The sequence below is a fragment of the Coenobita brevimanus genome, chromosome 21 (genome assembly GCF_032717465.1).
Source record: "Coenobita brevimanus isolate Jiangsu-jjx chromosome 21, ASM3271746v2, whole genome shotgun sequence".
Taxonomy (NCBI): Eukaryota; Metazoa; Arthropoda; class Malacostraca; order Decapoda; family Coenobitidae; genus Coenobita; species Coenobita brevimanus.
The window spans coordinates 15,656,257-15,677,287 of record NC_136974.1 but is presented as its reverse complement, the minus strand read 5'-3'; the positions used below and the strand labels follow the sequence as shown (position 1 = coordinate 15,677,287).

The 21,031-nt window shown below is 40.3% G+C and overlaps 1 protein-coding gene across 1 annotated transcript in view; it reads left to right on the top strand.

Annotated features, from left to right (window-relative positions):
- Window positions 1-21,031, top strand: part of jus (EB domain-containing julius seizure protein) — a 690,978-nt gene that overhangs the window by 622,292 nt on the left and 47,655 nt on the right. The window contains exon 4 of the mRNA XM_080266641.1: window positions 1,135-1,293. Coding sequence (XP_080122767.1) covers window positions 1,135-1,293 — 159 coding nt within the window. The remainder of the gene's footprint in view (window positions 1-1,134; window positions 1,294-21,031) is intronic.

Here is a 21,031-nt window from a genome sequence, read left to right as displayed (position 1 = left end):
TCCAATTGTGTCCGGGGTGTGCCATGCTGCCGCCACACTACTCACACACACCGACACACACACACCCAGGCAACAGCATTCAGTGTGGCAGAAACACCGTATACTGAACTGCTTAGAAATATAATCCTATTTACGGCACTAACTGGTTTTTATTTTTACCTCCTACAGACGATCTCTTCACATAAGGATAAATTTTTCGAACAAGAGGGGTGAGATGTAGCCTTGGTTGACCCTCTCACTACCAGACGTCATCCCTCAACTAAATAAACAAACAAAAACAAGCAAAGTCTGAAGGCAGCAAGAGCGCAAAAAAAAAGTGTGGTCGTAGTAGTAATGTTAACCCTGAGCAGATGACGTTGTGTATGTTTTATTGTTCTGCCAGCGGACTCTTTCACTCAGCTGAGGGAAGACCCAGTGTAATGAAGGGGTTGATAACAGTGTCCAGTAACTTAACCCAACACTAATTTTACTTTTTTTACTTTTCTCCTGAACCACCCGTGTCATTCCTAGAGTCAGCTACCCATTGATTCAGCATAAAGAGTCTCTAATCTTTTACCCTAGTCTTAACTTACTTAAATTAGCACTCTGATCAATTACAAAAGCATACAGTAATCTACCTAATCTAACCTAACCTAGCCTAACAAAACCTTCTAATTCCAGTTTGAAAATGTCTCCATCAGTCGAAAGTGACCTAACCTAACTTTACCTCACCTTACCTTACCTTACTTTTCCTATGCCGAGCTACAGTAATTCCGGTTTAAACCAGAGATGGGTGGCAGACGTCATGAGACCCGTAGCTGGTGTTCATCTCCGTAACTTAGATCTCAAGCCTGCAGTGTGTTTATTCACATTCTTTCTTGGGATACAAGGCCTCTGCATCATATAAGTTTCCATAATTACCTCCCTTAGGTCTTACTCCTGGTACTCATTTTGCCCACTAGCCCACATAGGATGGACGGGCACCTGAATCATGTAGCAACAGCTGCCCTCATTTGGATTCCAACACTAGCTCCTTCGGGCCTACAGCTTCACACCCGGTATTGCTTACCATCCAGGCAATTTAAAAACAGACTGCGGTATCCAAAGCTAATCTGATCCAAGTCTCTTAATCCAACTCTTTTTCTCCCCCGACAGAGGCCCAGCTGAACCAGACGTGCCAGTTCTCGAGCCAGTGCCGCGTTAATGATGACCAGAGTGTGTGCAAAGAAACCCGGGCGGGGGTTAAGATGTGCATCTGTCAGAAGGGATACAAGATGGCTGAGCTGCCCAACATCGGCCTCAACTGTGCAAACGGTGAGTATCGAAGAGTGTGGGTGTAGATGAGGTAGAATGTGGATGTGGGAAAGTGTGGGTGTGGATGTAGGAAGGTGTGAGTGCAGGAGCGGGAGGATATGTGTGTGGGTATAAAAGAGTATTAGTTTGAATGTAGGAAGATATGAGTGGGTATGTTGTGGGAGGGTGTGGGTGTTAGCGAATTTAGGAGGGGTGTGGAAGGGTGTGGATGTGTGCAGGTAATGAGGTTTGGGAGAGTAAAAGTAGAAAGCCAAGTTGTGTGCTGCCGGTACATTGGGAAAACGGCTAATTTAAAAAAAAAATGGTCCTTTTTTTTTTAGTTTACCTTGAAACATACGAGATAAAACGCTTGACAACTCCCTGACTTGCGCAGAATAGGTCTTGAACGTCAAAAAATGCCTAGAGAAATGAACTAAAATGGCAAAAAAGGCCAAAAATACGTCCCTAGGATTTCAGAGGGCAAATTTTAAAACACGCGGGTCAGGAAAAATCATGATGTTTACATCTAAACCCAGGTCAGACTTATCTCACCAAAACTCATATTCACATCCATCCAGACTTATCTCAACTAACCATATCTCACATAAACGAAGCTGAAATACTAGATAAACTATATAGCTCGAAAATCGAGCATCACAGAGCAAACCTCGGGGCACCAAGCTCCTACTGGAGCCAGATCATTAGATTTCAACCTCCTCTAATCGCTCCCAAAGCAAACTATCAAAAATTTAACTTACCAGACCTAAGATTTTAGAAGAGCCGAATATTTTTAAAGACGTGCATCCTAGAGCAAAATTCTCCAATAGCAATGCAGCACACTTGAACATACCTCAACTTATTCTTAAAGGCTGAGCACCAAGTTCTCAAAAATAACCAAACTTACCTAACCTATAATTTTAGGAAAATCGAAATATCTACAGTAAATGCATCCTTGGGTAACACCAAGAGGCACTGACCTACTTCTGAAAGTAACCCATAAGATTTTCATTTTCTCTACACGTTCCCAATGAACCCACATTCTCAAAATTTCAAATTTTATTTAGCATAACTTATAGACAAATCTGCCTAAAATATCGTCCATCCGTCAGCAGAACTGAGGGGCACAAACTCATTTTGAAAACCAGCCCCTAAATATTCAACCACTTCTGCACATTGCCAAAGGTTAAACACCAAATTCTGAAAAAAATTGCTCATGGTAGGGAACATGTCTTGCAGTACGAAAGCATATTCTGGTGTGTGTTTCCAGGAGCTGGGCTGGTTGGCATCAGTTAACCAGTCCTCAGTAATGCGGTAAAGCAGTGAGGAAGGTGTTTCTAGTCTGGCCCCAGGGAAGGTCCAGCAATAGTGTAAGAATATGAAAAGTGTGGTATGGTGCAGAAATAATGTAATAGAGCATAAACAATGTTTGGGAAGGCATAGCAATAATGTACGAGGTGTATAAAGATGTGTGGGAGGGTGTTGGAGTCAAGATGTGCGTGTGACTAGAGGCCTGAAAAATTACACAATTGCCTAACAACAACTTCAGCTGGTGTGGGGGTAGGTGTAGGTACAGATGTGGGAGTGTAAGGGCGTCGGTGTGGATATGGCAGGGTGTGGATATTTGAATATAAATGTGGGCGTGTGCGGTTGCAAATGTAGATGTGGGAATGGGCGAATGTAGGAGAGTTGTGGAAGTGTGTAAGAAATATTGTAAGAGAGGGTTGAGATTATGTGAAGTAGATGTGGGCGTGTGTGGATAATGGAAGATGGTGCGGGCGAGTGTACGAGAGGTGAGGAAATATGTAAGAATTTTGTAAACAGTGTAAGAGATGTGAGAATGAGCAAGACAGATATATACCTGTAAGAGGTATGGGTACTTGTGTGAAAAAGACAACAGTACAAGGTTTTTTGACCACAGTGAATAATAAGTGAGTGTGGGAACATGTGAAAGGAGGCTGTAGCACGAACAGTGTAAGGCAGTAACCTCGGCTGTAGCACGAACAGTGTAAGGCAGTAACCTCAACATAGATGGAAAGCTATTGACATGGAGAGCTGGAGCTTCTTTTTCAACAGCCTCTTTAATTCAGCTCTTGAACATCTCCCTATGCTGTCGTTCTTCAGTGTTTCATTAATGTGGAGAGTGGTCCACCATACTCTCCAAACATTTCCTTCTAATTGTCAACATCGGAATACATTGATATTACACATTAAACTTTCTATTTAAAAAGTAAAAAATGTCGACCCAACACCCAGCCTCGAATACCCCCCAAGGGTGGGGGAGGGGGAAAAATAGATATCCTCACAGCATCCCCTCTCCTGGCGACAACCAAACGAGATGACTGGGACAGTAGTCTGACACTCTGTCAATTCAGGACCTCTCCTCCAGCTTCCCCTGTGCTGAGCACCATCTCTCCTCCTCTAAGTCCCAACTTCTCTTGCCGACAGAGAATCAGTTATTAGAGGTTACTTATAGCAAATCCTTCTTTATATCCTTCTTCTTTTTCTATATTCATTTCCAAACAACCTTACTTGCTTTTGCTTTCCGGATGTTGAATCATGTAAATATTATTCTCCCATGCTCTGCCTCCATCTTGCCTGTCAGTCTGTGACTAAATTCTCACTTTTCCACTGACTGTCTTGACTAGCCAGAATTCTTTTACTATATTACTCCTAAAATGGAACACATTCTCTCCACCTGTTCTTGCTCAGAAATCTCCATTCAAGGCAATTTCTGTGTTCACTACTATCTTTGGCTCTTCTCTTCTTTCACGGATCCATGGTGAACAATCTAACATTCATTCTATCCTATCCAGAAATGATCCCTGACCATCTTGGAAAGAGTCTTAATGCTTTAACGTACTTGATCTCTTTCTTTCAATTAACCCTTCTGCATACTGTGTTAATCTCTTCTCCTTCTGCCTCCTCCGATCACAGTCTTATTCATGTAACTTGTCCAAATGCTCCAGTAATGTCTGAGGACTCACCAGAGATGTGACGTCAGTATGGCGCTGCTGATAGGAAGGACCTCAAGCAGTACTTCTTTAATTTTCCCTATACTTTCATGCCCGAGAGCTAATCGAGAGTGCTCTTCGCATTGCAGAAATTATTTTCATCGGCATGGAAGCCTATATTCCTCATTATAACGCTTGTACTAGGGAAAAAAAATTTAGTTTAATCATGCTTATTCTAAAGCTGTCCACAGCAAGGAGTTGGCTTTTAAGAGGTACTGATGCCAATTAATTCCCTAATCGCAGGTTAAATCTGTTATTCATATATATATATTTTTTTTTTAATCATTCGTTTCAAATGTCACATATTCTCGAAATGCACTTGCTTCTTCTAGCGTCTTGCTAAATAAATGTTCCCTAAACACTACTTCTTCCTCTTTTCTGTTGTATTGACTCTTTTGCTGTTTTTTCTCTGACAAAGCTGAACTTTCCATTCAGAGCTTACCTCTCACGCTGCCCTTAACAGTTCCGGTGTTGTTCTTTCATCTCTCCCCTTCCTCTAAGATCCTTTCACCTGTAATTTAAATTTCTTCAAAAGATGTTCTTTATGCTCTTTGTGGTCTCAGTACTAAAGAGGCATACAGTCCTGAAGGGATCCTTTCTGTTGTTCTCGAGAAGTGTTTCCACGCTGACACCCTGCTTAAGCTAACTCTCACCTTTGTCTGTCAACTTGCACCTTCCCATCTAGCTGAAGTTTGATATGATTCAGCCCGTCTGAAAATGAAAAAAAAAAAAAAAAAAAAAGGTGACTATACCCCTTACTGTAACTGTCGGCCTCTTATATCTTTTACATTTCCAGATTCTTTGAGTCTATCCTTAATAGGAAGATCTCAAAGACACGTTTTCTCTCATAACCTTTCTGGTCGTCAGTATAGGTTCTATCATGGGCCTTTCACTGTCGACCTACTCACATTTCCTTCATATTTTTATGCAATCCTCCTTTCTGAACTTCGGTGAAACTTTTGCTGTCGCACATGACATTTCAATGGCTTTCGACCGAGTCTGGCACGTATCTTTCTGTCCTCCTGCTTGTGTCTTCATGCCTAGCAGCCCATATGGTGGCTCTTGTTGCTGTTGTAGACAACCACCGCTCTCTTGAGTATGTCAGTAACGGTATTTCTCAGGGTTTTATTCATTTCACAAAATATCTTCCTGCTATTCATCAATGATCTTTTGAACTGTACTTCTAGCTCTGTCCTATCCCACACTGATGACTCTGCCTTCCATTACTAACCTTGTTTTACTGTACGGGTCTTACCACACTCTTGCAGGAACTACCTAGCATGGGCCAACTGCCTACTGCAGTTATCCTCTTTTCTTTTGCTCTAATGTTCACTGTTCCATCCGCCTCTCACAACGTCTGTCACAGAAGTTATTTCAACATAATTTTGCAAGCTAAAGCTGTGGCACACCTGGTTTCTGCCTTCTGTATTATTTCTTACTGGGTAAAAGGAACCTTGTTATTTTTATTTAATCGGAAGCTCAATTACGCCAACTTTTAACCCGGCAGAATTCTCCACAAGAACATCCTAAATATTCATCAGTATATAGTTGAATCTCGTGTCATCTCTGTATCCAGTGGATATCCTGCATTTGGAACCTATTGTGTAAAAGGCACATTACATCCCGTGCAAAGTCTGCATCTCTGAGACTGTTTTTGCTAAACAGACTCATTAGTTTATCCTTGCGCAGTTGCTTTCTTTATACAGGGATCTTACTAGTCCCTGTGTGGAGTACCACTTTCATGCATGAGGCCCATCACAAGCAGCTCATCTAAACAGGATGGAGGCAAAGACGTCATTTCAACAATCCCTTCTCGAACCGACCCTTTTTAGCCTTTTTCTTTTCGCCGCATTGTTACATCTCTTTCCCTGTGCTATCGCTTTTTCGGTGGTCGCTGCTCCTGTGAACCATGTACTCGTATCTCTTCCCGAGAGTGGGGGCACTCAGCACCTGCCTGTTAACATACTCTCACTCATTTTCTGTCCAGCTGTCTAATGATAGAGTTAATTGATGTTCTCAGTCCTTATGTATATTCATCTGGTAAACTCTGGGTTATCTTCGTCAGTTTACATTTCCCCCTGCCTATGATTCCCTGTCTTTAAAACGCAGTGTGTCCAAGCATCTCGAAATGAACGAATACTGATTCTGGCTTTCTTTGGTTCTTGGGGAAAAATAATAATACTTGTAAGTTTTCAACCTTTTGCTCTCTCATTTTACATTAAGAGAAATACCAGAGTGTGGGAGAGGTGTAGGACGGCTTAGAAAGGTGTGAGTGTGAGTGGTGGCGCGGGTGTAAGAGACTGGTGGGAGGTTTGCCGTTTGAATGCAAGTCGCTTTAGCTCCTTAATGTCGGGTAGAATTGCAGTAATCGAGAGAGAGAGAGAGAGAGAGAGAGAGAGAGAGAGAGAGAGAGAGAGAGAGAGATGGGAAGTGAGGGATGTGGGTGGATGCAGGAGGGTATGGAAAGGTGAAGAGCAGATGGAGACTGTGTGGTTGGGTGTTTGTGTGTGGGTGTGGCAAGTTGTGGAGCGCTGAATGCATGGATGGAGGTACAAGGAAGGCGGAAGTGATGAAGGCTAAAGATGAGGTGGATGGACTGTGTGAACGAGGTAAAGGAGGAGCTGACGGGAAGGGAGGCGAAGGGCCGAGCTGAATGGCGAGGGTTAGTGAAACATATCGACTCAGTACAAAAATGGAAAAAGATGGAAGGTAAAGAAGAAGAAGATGCATGGACGTGTGAAACTTGTGGATTGATGGTTGTGTGACTGTGGGAAGGAGTGTATAGATTGATGTACTTGTGTGTGGCAAGGTGTGGCTAGATGGATATGTGTGGGTGTGGAAAGGTGTGGATAGTTGGATGGATGTGGGCGTGTGGAAATATGTGAACCTGGGGCAGGTGTGGAAGGTGTGGATAGAATTATGTACGAGGAGAGGAGAAATATACTCGTAATGTAAATATGTGGTTGTGGGTGTATGAAGTGGAAGGTGAATATGTAAATGAAAGGGAGTGTGAATGTCAATGTGATGACAGTATTTTTAACTACTCTCCAATGACAGTTTTTAAGCTGTTATTGTAAGCTCCAAACGGTCTTCTTATCCTTAGGATAGACTTTCGGACTGTAGGTGTTAGATAAAGCCTTCATTGAACGTATCAGTTCATATTAAGTTGTATTAAATCGTACGGAGGTGGCAAGAATGAAATAAAAGAAATATAGACGTGATCAGATTTAAGTGGTTGAGTCAGAGAGGGCAAAGGTGTTCGCAAGCCCTTAATTTACGAAAAGCTCTTGAGCATTAGCCTGCATGTCATGATACAGAGTGCGTTCAGCAGCGAGGTGAAGAAACAGGACACATCATAACCTCATCCTGGGTGTAACAAATGACTGTCGGAAAATAGGGACTTTCCTACGTCGCTCTCTTTGTGTTAATAATGTTGGCTCCTGTGACTTATATATTCATTTTCCCCCGTCCTTCTCCACCCCTCCGTCACTCTATCCTACACACTCCTTTTTTTCATTCCATATTTTCTCGCGATTTTTTCACCTCTCCCCTCTGCTTCTCCCCTCGCAGGCAGCACATATTTCCATCTCTCTCTCTCTCTCTCTCTCTCTCTCTCTCTCTCTCTCTCTCTCTCTCTCTCTCTCTCTCTCTCTCTCTCTCTCTCTCTCTCTCTCTCTCTCTCTCTCTCTCTCTCTCTCTCTCTCTCTCTCTCTCTCTCTCTCTCTCTCTCTCTCTCTCTCTCTCTCTCTCTCTCTCTCTCTCTCTCTCTCTCTCTCTCTCTCTCTCCCTCTCTCTCTCTCTCTCCATATACATATATACTTTATATATATATATATATTTGTCTATCTATCTGTCTGTCTGTCTGTCCATCTATCTATCTCTCCGTCAGGGAGTCAGTCATGTCACCTTTACAGAAAAATGTTAATGCATACTTCATATATTAGTCTCTCTTTCCTACCTCCCTTCGTCACCCCACCTTTCCTCATCCCCTCCTCCTCCATATCTCTCCTCCCTCTTTGTCTCCTTTCTCAACTTTTGTCTTCCTCCTCCTCCTCCTCCTCCTCCTCCTCTCTCTCTCTATACTCTCATATATATATATATATATATATATATATATATATATATATATATATATATATATATATATATATATATAAACCCTTTCCATCCCCGGCTTGCTGTGTGTGGGATGTTGTTGGAGATATGCCTAGCATACCGACCTCCACTTATCGGCTTATGGTCGTGAAGCTTGTCGGTCCGAGTCACGGGGCTTCCCCCTTTTCTGACAGGTTAAACAACCAAACACAATATCAGTTAATCTTGTCCATAGTACCTGTCTCTTAGACATGTTCCTGACAAATAACCCAGATTAGTACAATTTAGAGTTACTGTCATCACTTGGATAACCCTCCCCCTTCTGAACCAGTCAGTGTGACCAGTTGGCACTTTGACAGGGCAGACTGGGATGGATTTAGAAATTATCTGATATGCCATGGCAATATTTCTTCTCCAGTGACATCAGTTCTACCTACTCCGACATTAATGGCCTAAAACAAGTTGGCATGGATTTTTGTTTTTATGTGTCCAGCTCTGGGCATGGGCTTCACAGCCTGTTCCCAAGACTCAGTAGTCCTCCTACATACCATACACCTCCACATGGAATTGTTCATACCCTGCCAACAATTTACTAGAAGATCGGAATCCTCAAAGTGGTTCGACAGCAACTGTGCCAGAGCAACGACCCAAAAGTCGATAGCATGTAACTCTTACTTACAGGAAAAAACTACCAAATGACTTAATTTAAAATTGCCAGAAACCACGCTAAAGCAGTAATAACTCTCGCCAAATCACTGTTCCTTCACAACCAAGCATCCAGACTATTAAATAATCATAATGACAATAGAATATTCTGGTCAACCCTCAGTTCTTTCAACAGTAACTTTAACAAGTTATCACCCATTCCCCCACTGAAGTATTCAGACAGAAACTCTGTAAATGACCCTCGTGGAAAAGCCAACATTCTTGCCAGTAAGGTTGCCAGAAAATTTACCTTAGAAGCAGTCAGCCAGAACGTTCCTGTACTAGAACTTAACTCCCCTGAAATTGTTCCACTAAAGATACAAACTAGATACGTACAACCCATCCTTGGCAATTTACCAACCAACACAGCTCCAGATCGAGATGGAATTCCTCCAATAAATTTGGAAAAGTGTTCCCCAGAACTTACTCCTGTTCTAGCTAAATTATTCAGACTGTGCATACGTACTTTTTCATTCTTTAATTCTTTACCCAACATCCACCCAGTTTAAAGGAAAGGAAGTTCCTCTGATCCCTCTGATTACAGACCAATAGATACCACATCTGTTCTTGGTAAAGTATTTGGGAATGTCATTAATAAGCACATTGTTAAATATATTGAATCCGACAACTTTTATTAGTGACAGACGGTATGGTTTTCGGCACGAAAGATCCACAGTTGATATACTTAGTTTCATTATTCGTACCATCCATCAGTTAACCAACCAACATGGAGATCATGGAGAAACCTATGCAGTAGCCCTTGATATTTCTACAGCTTTTGACAGAGTGCAGCACCATTCCCTGCTCTACAGACCCACTTGCTACGGCCTGTCATCTTTTGTACCCCTGATTTCCTCATCTCTCAGAAAAAGAAAGATAAGAGTAAAGGTAGATGATGTATATTCCAATTTTCACTCATTTAATGCCGGCGTGCCACAAGGATCAGTTCTGGTTCCAACCCTGTTCCTTACTGATAATAATGATCTTTTTTTCTGTCACTCGTAATCCCATTAAATCATATGAAGATGACACGACGCTTCAGAGTTCCATCACATTTAAACACCCTTTCACAGAGTTTGATACCTAAAACTCTCAACTCAGCACAGCAATCTCCGTAAATCAAGACTTCTCTAAGATCACTGAATGGAGACAAAATAATAGTCTCATGCAATGCTAGAAAAAAAAAATCCAGTCGAAACTGGAAGGACTGCGATGAAACCGGGCAGGATGGTTGCAGTAGGGTAACAGATGGGTCCATTTCTTTTTCATGTTGATTGAAATCTTCTAAAGAGGTGTTGTTGCTCCAACCAAGTGTCGCCATTGGCTTTACATTACGAGGAACGCGCCATGCGGGGGAACCTTCCGGCGTCCAAGCAGCTATTCGTTGGTTCGGAGCAGCGGGAGGCGCGGTTTAAAAACGGCATTCATTTGAAGTCAAATATCCAACAAAATCATGTTTTCTTCAGTAAAACACATATCATTGGCACCAACATACAGTTCTGCATGCAGTGGTGCAAACTAATTTGCAAAAAGATACATAGTTCTTAGCTAATCGTATGTAACAGAAACAACTCGTATCGGGCGTGGGGAAACTTGAACCACAGGAAACTGGCCATCTTCAACCTACAAAACTGCGGTACATGAACGTTAAATGTAAGAATACAATTTGACACCGTTGACACCAGTGCAATATTGTGCATTCGGCTATGTAAACACATTCCTCATTCATTCAGCCATTCTGATGCAATTGAGTGATTACTGAAATTTAATCCGTGTAGCTTCAAACGACTGAGACTCGAGGGCAAGCAAGCACTTATGCAGCACACACACACACACACACACACACACACACATACAGTGTATATATATATATATATATATGATGGTATAATTAAAGAAATACAAGGTAGGGCAGTGGAAGCTGGGGTGCTCACAATGAAAAACAGTAGGTTTTGGACATTGCCTGTACTGTTGTTTGCTGTTGTTACTGCATTGGTAGGTGAAGATGAATTGGAGTTGCAAGGCTTGGTGAATGAGTCTGGAAGTGTGTGTAAGAATCCATACCAAAAAGTGAGTGTACGTCAAAGTAAAGATATGGTGTCCAAGAGGAATGAAGTCACAGAGTCCACAGTCAGGGTGGATGGTTACGGAATGGAGACTGTGAGTGTCTTCAAATATTCAGGTAGTCTTAAAATATTCAGGCAGTGTGATAGTAGGATGGAAGTTTTGAGGATGAAGGGCACTAAAGGGTACATCAGTGATGGTTGCTAGTTCACTGAGAGCAGTAATACAGAAGGGGAAAGTAAGCATGAGAATGAAAAAAAAGTGGCTGCATGACTTTAATGTGATCCCCACTCAGAGGTTTGGAAGTGAGGTTGGCAACTTATTCGAGGGGCATAAATCGAGAGTGAGAACACTGGATGTGTTATTTGAGAGGAGCATGTGATGTTACGTGGAGAGATGGGCAATTAGGAAATGAAGGAGACTGTGATGCTGGGGTGGGAGTGAATGAGCGCTGCGGTACTGGGGTGAAAGTGAAGGAGCGCTATGGTGTTCGGGAAGAAGTAATGGAGCGCTGTGGTGCTGGCATGGAAGTGAAGGAGAACTGTGGTGTTGGGGTGGAAGTGAAGGAGCGGTGTGGTGCTGAGGTGGAAGTGAAGGAGCGATGTGGTGCTGAAATGGATGCACTGGAAATAATACTTTGATATGATTTGCCCAGATGGAGAGGATGGAGAATGGGAGACTGAGAAAGACAGTAAATGTAGGTAAGGTGGAGGCCGGGGAGGGGAAGACCAAACATGAAATGGAGGGATGGGGTTAGCTCGTTCGTTTATAGTCTCCAAAATGCTAGACTGCGTCGGCCTTGGTTACCTAATGGTGGGTATCCATGCTGCTCGATCTCTGGCAGCCTCCCTGTTCAGTCCTTTATCCTTGATGTCACAAACTGTGACCTCGTTCCAGGTCTTTTTATGTCAGCCTCTTACAACCCTACCCTTACCTTCACACTTCTCATTTTCTGCAGCCAGTTGCCATCCTCCATCCTCTCCACGTGCTCAAACCATCTCAATCTACCTCTCCTCATCACAACACCAATACATCTCAGTCCCATCCTTCCACTGAACTTTTTCATCGTAAACATTACCCCCACCCCCACCCCCTGGCCTTGCATTCAAGGACGCAGAGAACATCCAAGTAATCGCTTTCATTTCTTTACATTTGAGCCTGCTAATATCTGTCATTTCTGTAAGTTTGAGCTTGCAGATAAACTCTTGCTTTACTGCCCAGGTCTCACTACCAAACAGCATTGCGCTTCAAACATGGAGTGGAGAGAAGGGCGTGTACATTGGAGAGACGGCAGTCAGATGGAAGAGTACAGGGTGACATGAAGGCGATTCTCTTGTGGCCACCCCTTACGGTATTGATGGGCAACAACTGGCAATAGACAGATTGATATTTGTACACATCCAATATTTATTTTTAGTTTTTTCAGAAGAAGAAAGACGAAGAAAAAACAAATTAAATGAAAAAATAATTTCATACACCAGATTACAGGTGTCCTCCATTTATAAAAAATCTGCAAGAGTTGGCCTTGAACTGCTGTAGGTTGAAGTTTGGGGGGAAATTAATCTGGGGAACCTAGTTCCAAAGGGAAACAGTTTGGGGAATAATGGAATACTGATAGGCAGAAGTTCTGCAATATGACAATGTGACAGTCCAATCATGAGAGCTATCAGATGTCCGTGTAGCATAGAGGAAGGCGTGGAAAAGTGGAACAAGGGGTACAACTTCGTCTAACAAAATTTTGCCGTAAAAGTATCTGTGAAATAAAGGAAGGGAGACAACATTCCATTTTTCTTCTAGGGAATGTAGTTTGTTTGTAATTGCTGGGTTATTAATTGTTCTTATAGCTTTGCTTTCAATTTCATCCAGTCGTTTAAGTTCAACTGCCCCACTACCACTCCACAAGGGTGAGCAGTATTCGAGCTGAGAGAACACATGACCCTTGTAAATTACAGCTAACTGCTTGTTGGTGAAGAAGTTACGGACTCTGTACAATAATCCAAGTTTACTTTGAGGCGGCTTCAGCAAGTGATCTAACGTGAGAGGCCCAATTGCGAGTATCGTTACGCGAAACACGGAGAGTTTCATACTCTTAGAAACAGGAACAATGGCTGCACTGAAGGTAATATGGGAATCAGGCACACACAGTTGTGTGTGTGTGTGTGTGTGTGTGTGTGTGTGTGTGTGTGTGTAGATAGATACGAGTAGGTTGAAGAATGGATAGATAGACAAATAGATAGAAAATAACTAAAGTTATTCAAATAAAAGACCTCAGTTCACTTTCCATTCGCAGAGTGCCCCTTACACCGTCATACATACTCTTGATAGCATTCAGCAATCTCTCAGTTACTCCATATATCTTCAGTGCTAACCACGTTCCTTGTCTATCTACTCTAATATTTTCTCCAAATCCATGAAGGCGGCATACAAGTCTTTCCCTCCTGTCAATACATTTTCTGTTTAATATTTCAGAACATGCACTGTGCTGTACCAAATCTACACATCCCCTGTCATTCCTGATGCCCCTTGTTCCTCACCAACTAATTAGTTGGTAATCTCCCTAGCGTAGTTTACAAGTATCCTATAATACAATTTTGCCACGACACAAGGAAGATAAATGCCACTAGTGTGCCGTGAAACATGTGATGAACTTCAAGAGGTTATTCTTGAAGTAATATATTTTTTTTTTTTTCATCACGGGTCCAATCCTCAGCCGTTACAGAGGTGCAGTAACTCATGACTGTAAGAGTAATTCATTAGAAAACAATTTTCCTACATCAGGCGGTCAGTAATTGTAGCTCTTGTAGTTCCGTAACATATCTATCTGTATATATATATATATATATATATATATATATATATATATATATATATATATATATATATATATATATATATATATATATATTCTCTCTGTCATTTACCCTGCCTGCCTCTTACCCTTCTTACCTGCCTCCCGTCCTACCTTCCTACCTACCTATCTACCGCAGGGGTACGCATCCTAGAGGGAAATGTTTCAGAGTTATTGGTTCCCACCCCTCTTCAATATTCCATACCCTTACTCTCTCTCCCTCCCTCAACCCTCTTTCCAACCACTCTCTTTCCTTCCCTCCATCCCCTCACACACCTTCTCTCCCACCCTCCACTCTTACTCTCGCTCACTCCCTCCCCTCGGCCTTCAACTCCATTCCTTTGCGCCCCCTCCATCCGCCCTCCCCTTAGGCCCTATTCTCTCTCTCTCTCTCTCTCTCTCTCTCTCTCTCTCTCTCTCTCTCTCTCTCTCTCACACACACACACACACACACACACACACACACACACACACACACACACACATAATGTGTCGGTAATGATATCGACATAGTGTACCACCCTCGATTCAGCAAAAGCGACCATGTCGCATTAAATTTCTACTTCAGGATAGCATATTATATTGTTAGCAGTAATGAAAGTTACAAAAAGAGCCTACACTACAAAAAGGGCAACTACCATGACCTAAAGAAGTACTGCGTATAAATAGATTGGAAATGAACTTAGCGGACAAGATGTAGATGTCATATATAGAAAATTTTGTGAATTATATATATGAAACAGGAGTCCAAAATTATATTCCTCAGCACAAAGAAACAGAAATAAGAATAAAGAAGTGGTTTAATACAGAATGTAAAAAATCGAAAGAGAAAAGAGACTTGCTGTGGAACAGACGCAGAAGACACAATTGTGAGAGGGCATATAACAACTATAAACAGGCAAGAAATTATTAAACAAGGATAAGGAGAGGAGCTCAAAGACAGTTTGAGGAAGATATTATAAATAAAAGTACAGATCACCTGAAGCTTTTTCATACAGCTACGTCCGAAGCAAAACCAAAGTTAAAGATGAAATACAGTCCATCATGGATGAGGGGATAACCTACATCCAAGAAAAATCTATTTGCAAAGTTTTTACCAAAAATTTACAGTCAGTTTTTACAGAAGATAGTAATTTTGAGAGAGATGATAAGGAACATGTATGCTCACACATACTACCAGATATACGAATATCAGAACAAGAAGTACAAGAAGAGTTGAGTAAATTAGACAAAGGAAAGACAAATGGTCCTGACGAAATTTCAGGTTGGGTATTACATGAATGTGCAGAAGAGTTAAGCAGACCATTATATTTAATATTTAAGGGATCCTTAAGTCAAGGTATACTACCTGAGATTTGGAAGAAAGCAAACATTGTTCCGTTATTCAAGAATGGAAATTGAATCCACTCAACTACAGACCAGTATTTCTGACCAGTGTTTTAAGACAGATACTACAAAAACTGATAAGAAAAGTTTGGGTAATCCATCTAGAAGAACACAGTATGATATCAGAAAAGCAGTTCGGTTTTAGAAAAGGAAAATCATGTGTTACAAATCTATTTAGCTGCTATGATAGAGTTGCAGAAACACTACAGTAAAGAGAGGGATGAGTGGACAGTATCTATTCAGATTTTAAGAAAGCATTTGACAGAGTACCGCACCAAAGACTTTTATGGAAACTGTACCATCAAGGAGGAATCCAAGGTAATCTGTTCTATTGGACACAGGATTTTCTCAGAAAAAGGGAAATGAGAACAGTACCAAGGGGAAATTGGTCATTATGGAGGGAAGTGACTAGCAGAGTTCCACACGGCTTAGTGCTGCCACCAGTTATGTTTTTAGTATATATACATGATATAGACTGGAACATTGGAAGTGGAAGCTAGCTAAATATGTTTGCTGATAATCCAAAAATACAAAGGAGATTTACAAACACAGACTCTTGCAGAGAGCTACAAGAAGAATTAAATAAGCTTCATGACTGGAGCAATATTTGGCAAATGGAATTCAGTGTGGACAAAAGCCATGTAATTAAGTTTGTAAAAAATGGAAAGAGACCAGATTGGTATTATAAACTAGAATGTTCAACCCTACACATATCAGAAGGACTTGGGAGTGATTATCAGTAACAGACTATCTCCGACTGACCACGTGAAAAGGTACGAAACATGTATACACTGCTTGCTAATATGCGAATACCATTCACATATATAAATGAAGATATGCTGAGAAAGATAACATCATTCATCAGACCAACCCTGGAGTATGCATCTTTGGTCTGGAATCCTCATCTCAAAAAACACATAGATAAGCTTGAAAAAGTACAAAGGACAGCTACAAGATGGGTACCAAGCTTAAAGGATCGAAGCTATGAAGAAAGACTAGAAAAGCTGAACCTACCAACATAACAAGAGAGTAGGAATAGAGGAAACATGATTACGCTATATAAATGCATAGGGAATGAGAAAATAGAGATCAATGGATATATAACCTATAGAGAGGCATCAGCAAAGAGGGGTGACAAAGGCGTAATGAATCCAGTTTCCCAAACAGGACAATTGATCAGTGGAATGAACTGCCGAATGAAATAGTGTGTGCCAAATTAATACACGGGACAGTACGAGCTTGACTCATTCCTGTAAAGATACAATTAAGTAAGAACAATTAGGTAAGAACACACACACACACACACAGGGATTCAAGCTAGGTGGACGTGTGACACCGGCTCTCCGTACCAATCACGGCCAGTGGCATTACCTAAATAGTATCTTTGTATGAGTCAAGCTCAGTACCAGGTTAGACTAAATGATTGCTCATTATAAAAAGGGAAAAAAATAATAAGTTTCAACAAGACTTGTAAAAACAGGAAATAGAACCAAGACGAAAGAATACGCTGAGTCATCTCTGAGGTTTGTTTACAACAAGACGGAGATTGTAAGAATATGCTTTGCACTTTAAGTATTGCAAAATGGATACATACTTCAATAAAACAAATTTGGAAAAGAAAAGGGATAAAGGTAAAAAGCAAAATGATGATTTCTACCAAGAACTGGTTGAAGTAGAGACCCACAATAGACTGGTTGAACGTGTAAACAAACTAGAAATGGCTTTCAGAAATGAAATTGATGAAATAAAGAAGCAGATGCACTTGCAAAAGGAAGAAATAGAAAAACTAGGAAGGGAGGCCAATAAGAAAGACACAACCATCAGTGAACTAACCGTGGAATTGAGTACACTTAGGAAGAAAATTAGTGAAATGGCAAGTACAGTAGTCAATCACGAGAGTGTTATGGAAGAGTTCAAAAATGACAGAGACAATTAGGCAAGTTAGCAGTCTTATTGACCAGAGCAGTGATATTGAGGAGAAGATAACACAAGTAAATGAAGCTGTGCAAAGCTACAAAAATGATGTAGAAACCACGTATGCAGAAATGGTGAAAGTAAAGAAAGACTTAGAAACAAGGGTGGAGGAAAAAAGCATTAAAAAGGAGGTGAAAAGAATAATCCAAAACAATCCAAAGTTAGTCAGAGATTCAGTAGAGATAAACAAATCAATAGTAATCACTGGTATAGAAGAGGATGAAGTTAAAAACAAGATCACAAGAGACAAAAAAGGAGATGGCAAATGTAATGAGCTTACTGCAAGAAGTCTCAGAGGCCAACTGTCGTAAAGACATAGAGGAACACAACAGGTTAGGGAAACACACGAAAAGCAAGACAAGACCTCTAAAGGTGACTTTCCAGAGTGTAAACACTGTGGAAGAGATACTAAAAAATGCAAAGAATCTTAAGGAAAAAGAGGAGTTCAAAAATGTATGGATAAAAAGATGTCTAACACAAGAGGAAATGGAATTACTGAAAGAGAAAAGGGAGGAAGCAAAAAAAAAAAAATGAGGGAAGATCAGAAGAGGACAAGAAGAAATTTTTTTACAAAGTAATAGGATTGCAGGTACGAAAGTGGTACACAAACAGGATGGAAGAAAAAGGAGGAAGGTAGTAGAACCATGTCAGGACAAGTATATAAACAAGATGATAAAGTTGATGTACTCAAATGTGGATGGAATGGTATCTAAATTACTAGAGATGAATGATTATGTCAGAGAAAATGAACCACAAATAATATGCCTAACTGAAACAAAATTAATACCAAGGATATCAAATGACATACTAAACTTAGAGGAATACAATATATGGAGAAGAGACAGATATTTAAAAAAAGCAGGAGGAATTATAATATTAACTAAGAAAAATCTAAAAGTCAAGGAAATAAAACTAGATATACCATCACAAGTAGAACTGATTGCAGTAGAGATCGACACATCTGAAGGTAAAGTAATTGTAGCAAATTTGTACATGCCACCCAGATCAAACACATGGGAAAGAGACGAATATGAGGACCTGGCAGAGAGTACAATTCAGAGTGTAAGATCATTGCTACATAAAATGGAAGAGAAATCGGAAAGAATTATACTAATTGGGGACTTCAATACAAATATAAATTGGAATACTCTAGATATAAATAGCCAAGAAAGCTGTTGGGACCAAAAGCTCCTGGATCTCGTACAAGAGTTTTTCTTAACGCAACATGTGAGGGAAACCACCAGAAAAAGAGGACTTGATGTACCTTCAGTGCTAGATCTAATATTTACAAGGCAAGAAAATGATATTGACAGTTTAATATATCACCCTCCACTCGGCAAAAGCGATCATGCAGTACTAAACTATAACTTCAGGATAGCATATGACATAGTAAACAGCAATGATAGTTACAAAAAGAGCCTAAACTATGAAATGGAAATTATCAAGACCTAAAGAAGTATTTCTTAGAAGTTGATTGGGAAAATGAGCTTAGAGGACAAGATTTAAATGCTGTATATAAAAAATTTTGTGAATTTTATGAAATAGGAGTCCAGAAGTACATCCCACAGCACAAAGAAGCAGATAAGAAAATACAGAAATGGTTCAATACAGAATGTAAAAAATCAAAAGAAAGAAGAGATTTGTTGTGGAATAGACACAGAACACACAATAGTGAAAGGGCGTACAATAATTATAAACAGGCAAGAAACGACTATACAAGAATAAGGAGGGAAGCCCAAAAACAGTTTGAGGAGGATATAATAAATAAAAGTAGTGATCAACGAAAGCTGTTTTACAGCTATATCAGAAGCAAAACTAAAGTAAAAGATATAATACAATCCATTACGGACGAGGGAATCACTTATACACAAGAGAAAGATATTTGTGAAGCACTAAATAAGAATTTCCAATTAGTTTTTACAGAAGAAAAAAATTTTGAGAGGGACTATGTGGAACACGCATGTCCACACATACTACCAGATATACAAATAAGAGAAAAAGTAATACAAGAGGAGTTAAGTAGATTAGACAGAGGAAAAGCAAGTGGTCCTGATGAAATTTCATGTTGGGTATTACGAGAATGTGCAAAGGAGTTATGTAAACCATTATTTTTAATTTTCAAGAAATCCTTGAGTCAAGGTAAACTACCAGATATTTGGAAAAAAGCAAATATTGTCCCCTTATTCAAGAAAGGAAATAGACAAAATCCACTCATCTACCGACCAGTATCACTGACCAGTGTAGTAAGCAAGGTATTAGAAAAACTTATAAGAAAAGCTTGGGTAAATCATCTAGAAGAACACAGTATGATAACAGAAAGACAGTTTGGTTTCAGAAAAGGAAAATCATGTGTTACTAATCTGTTGAGCTACTATGACAGAGTAACAAACACAATACAGGAAAGGGAAGGATGGGTGGACAGTATCTATTTAGATTTCAAGAAAGCTTTTGACACAGTACCACACCAAAGACTTTTATGGAAACTGTACCATCAAGGAGGAATTCGAGGCAAACTGTTTTGTTGGATGCAAGACTTTCTCAAAAAGAGAAATGAGGACAGTACTAAGAGGAAACTACTCATCATGGAAAGAAGTGACTAGTGGAGTACCACAGGGTTCAGTGCTGGCACCAATCATGTTTTTAGTGTATATAAATGATATAAACAGTAACACTGGAAATGAGAGCTATCTGAATATGTTTGCAGATGATGCAAAAATACAAAGGAGAATTACTAACACAGACTCTTGTAAAGAGCTACAAGAAGAATTAAACAAACTTCATGAATGGAGTAGTACATGGCAAATGGAATTCAATGTGGACAAGTGTCATGTAATCAAGTTTGGTAAAAGTGGAAAAAGACCTGATTGGGATTATAAGTTAGAAAATAAAACCCTATATACATCAGAAAGAGAGAAAGACCTAGGTGTGATTATCAATAACAGACTATCTCCGGCTGACCACATCAGCGAGAAGGTACGGAACATGTATACACTGCTTTCAAATATGAGAGTAGCATTCACATACATAAATGAAGACATGCTAAGAAGGATAATAACATCATTCATTAGACCAACCCTGGAATATGCATCAGTAGTCTGGAGTCCTCATCTCAAAAAGCACATAGACAAGATTGAAAAAGTTCAAAGGGCCGCTACAAGATGGATACCAAGCTTAAGGGACCTAAGCTACGAAGAAAGACTAAATAAACTGAATCTACCAACACTACAGGAGAGAAGGAAAAGAGGTGACATGATAATGCTATATAAATGCATATCAGGAAAGGAGAAAATAGACATAAATGATTACTTAACATATGGAGAAGCATCAGCAAGAGGACACTGCAAAAAACTGCATAAGAAGAGAGGTGATAAAGACGTAAGGAAATTCAGTTTCCCAAACAGAGCAATTGATCAATGGAATGCACTACCGAATGAAATAGTGTGTGCCAAAACAATTCACAAATTTAAGGATATGTATGATAAATATGGTTTAAGACACGGGACAGTACGAGCTTGACTCATTCCTGTAAAGATACAATTAGGTAAGGTAAGAACACACACACACACACACACACACTTTCTTCCGTCCACTCATTTTAGTATTCCATCCCCTCCTTCCCTCCAATCAACCTCATCTCCTTTCTCTCTCTCTCTCTCTCTCTCTCTCTCTCTCTCTC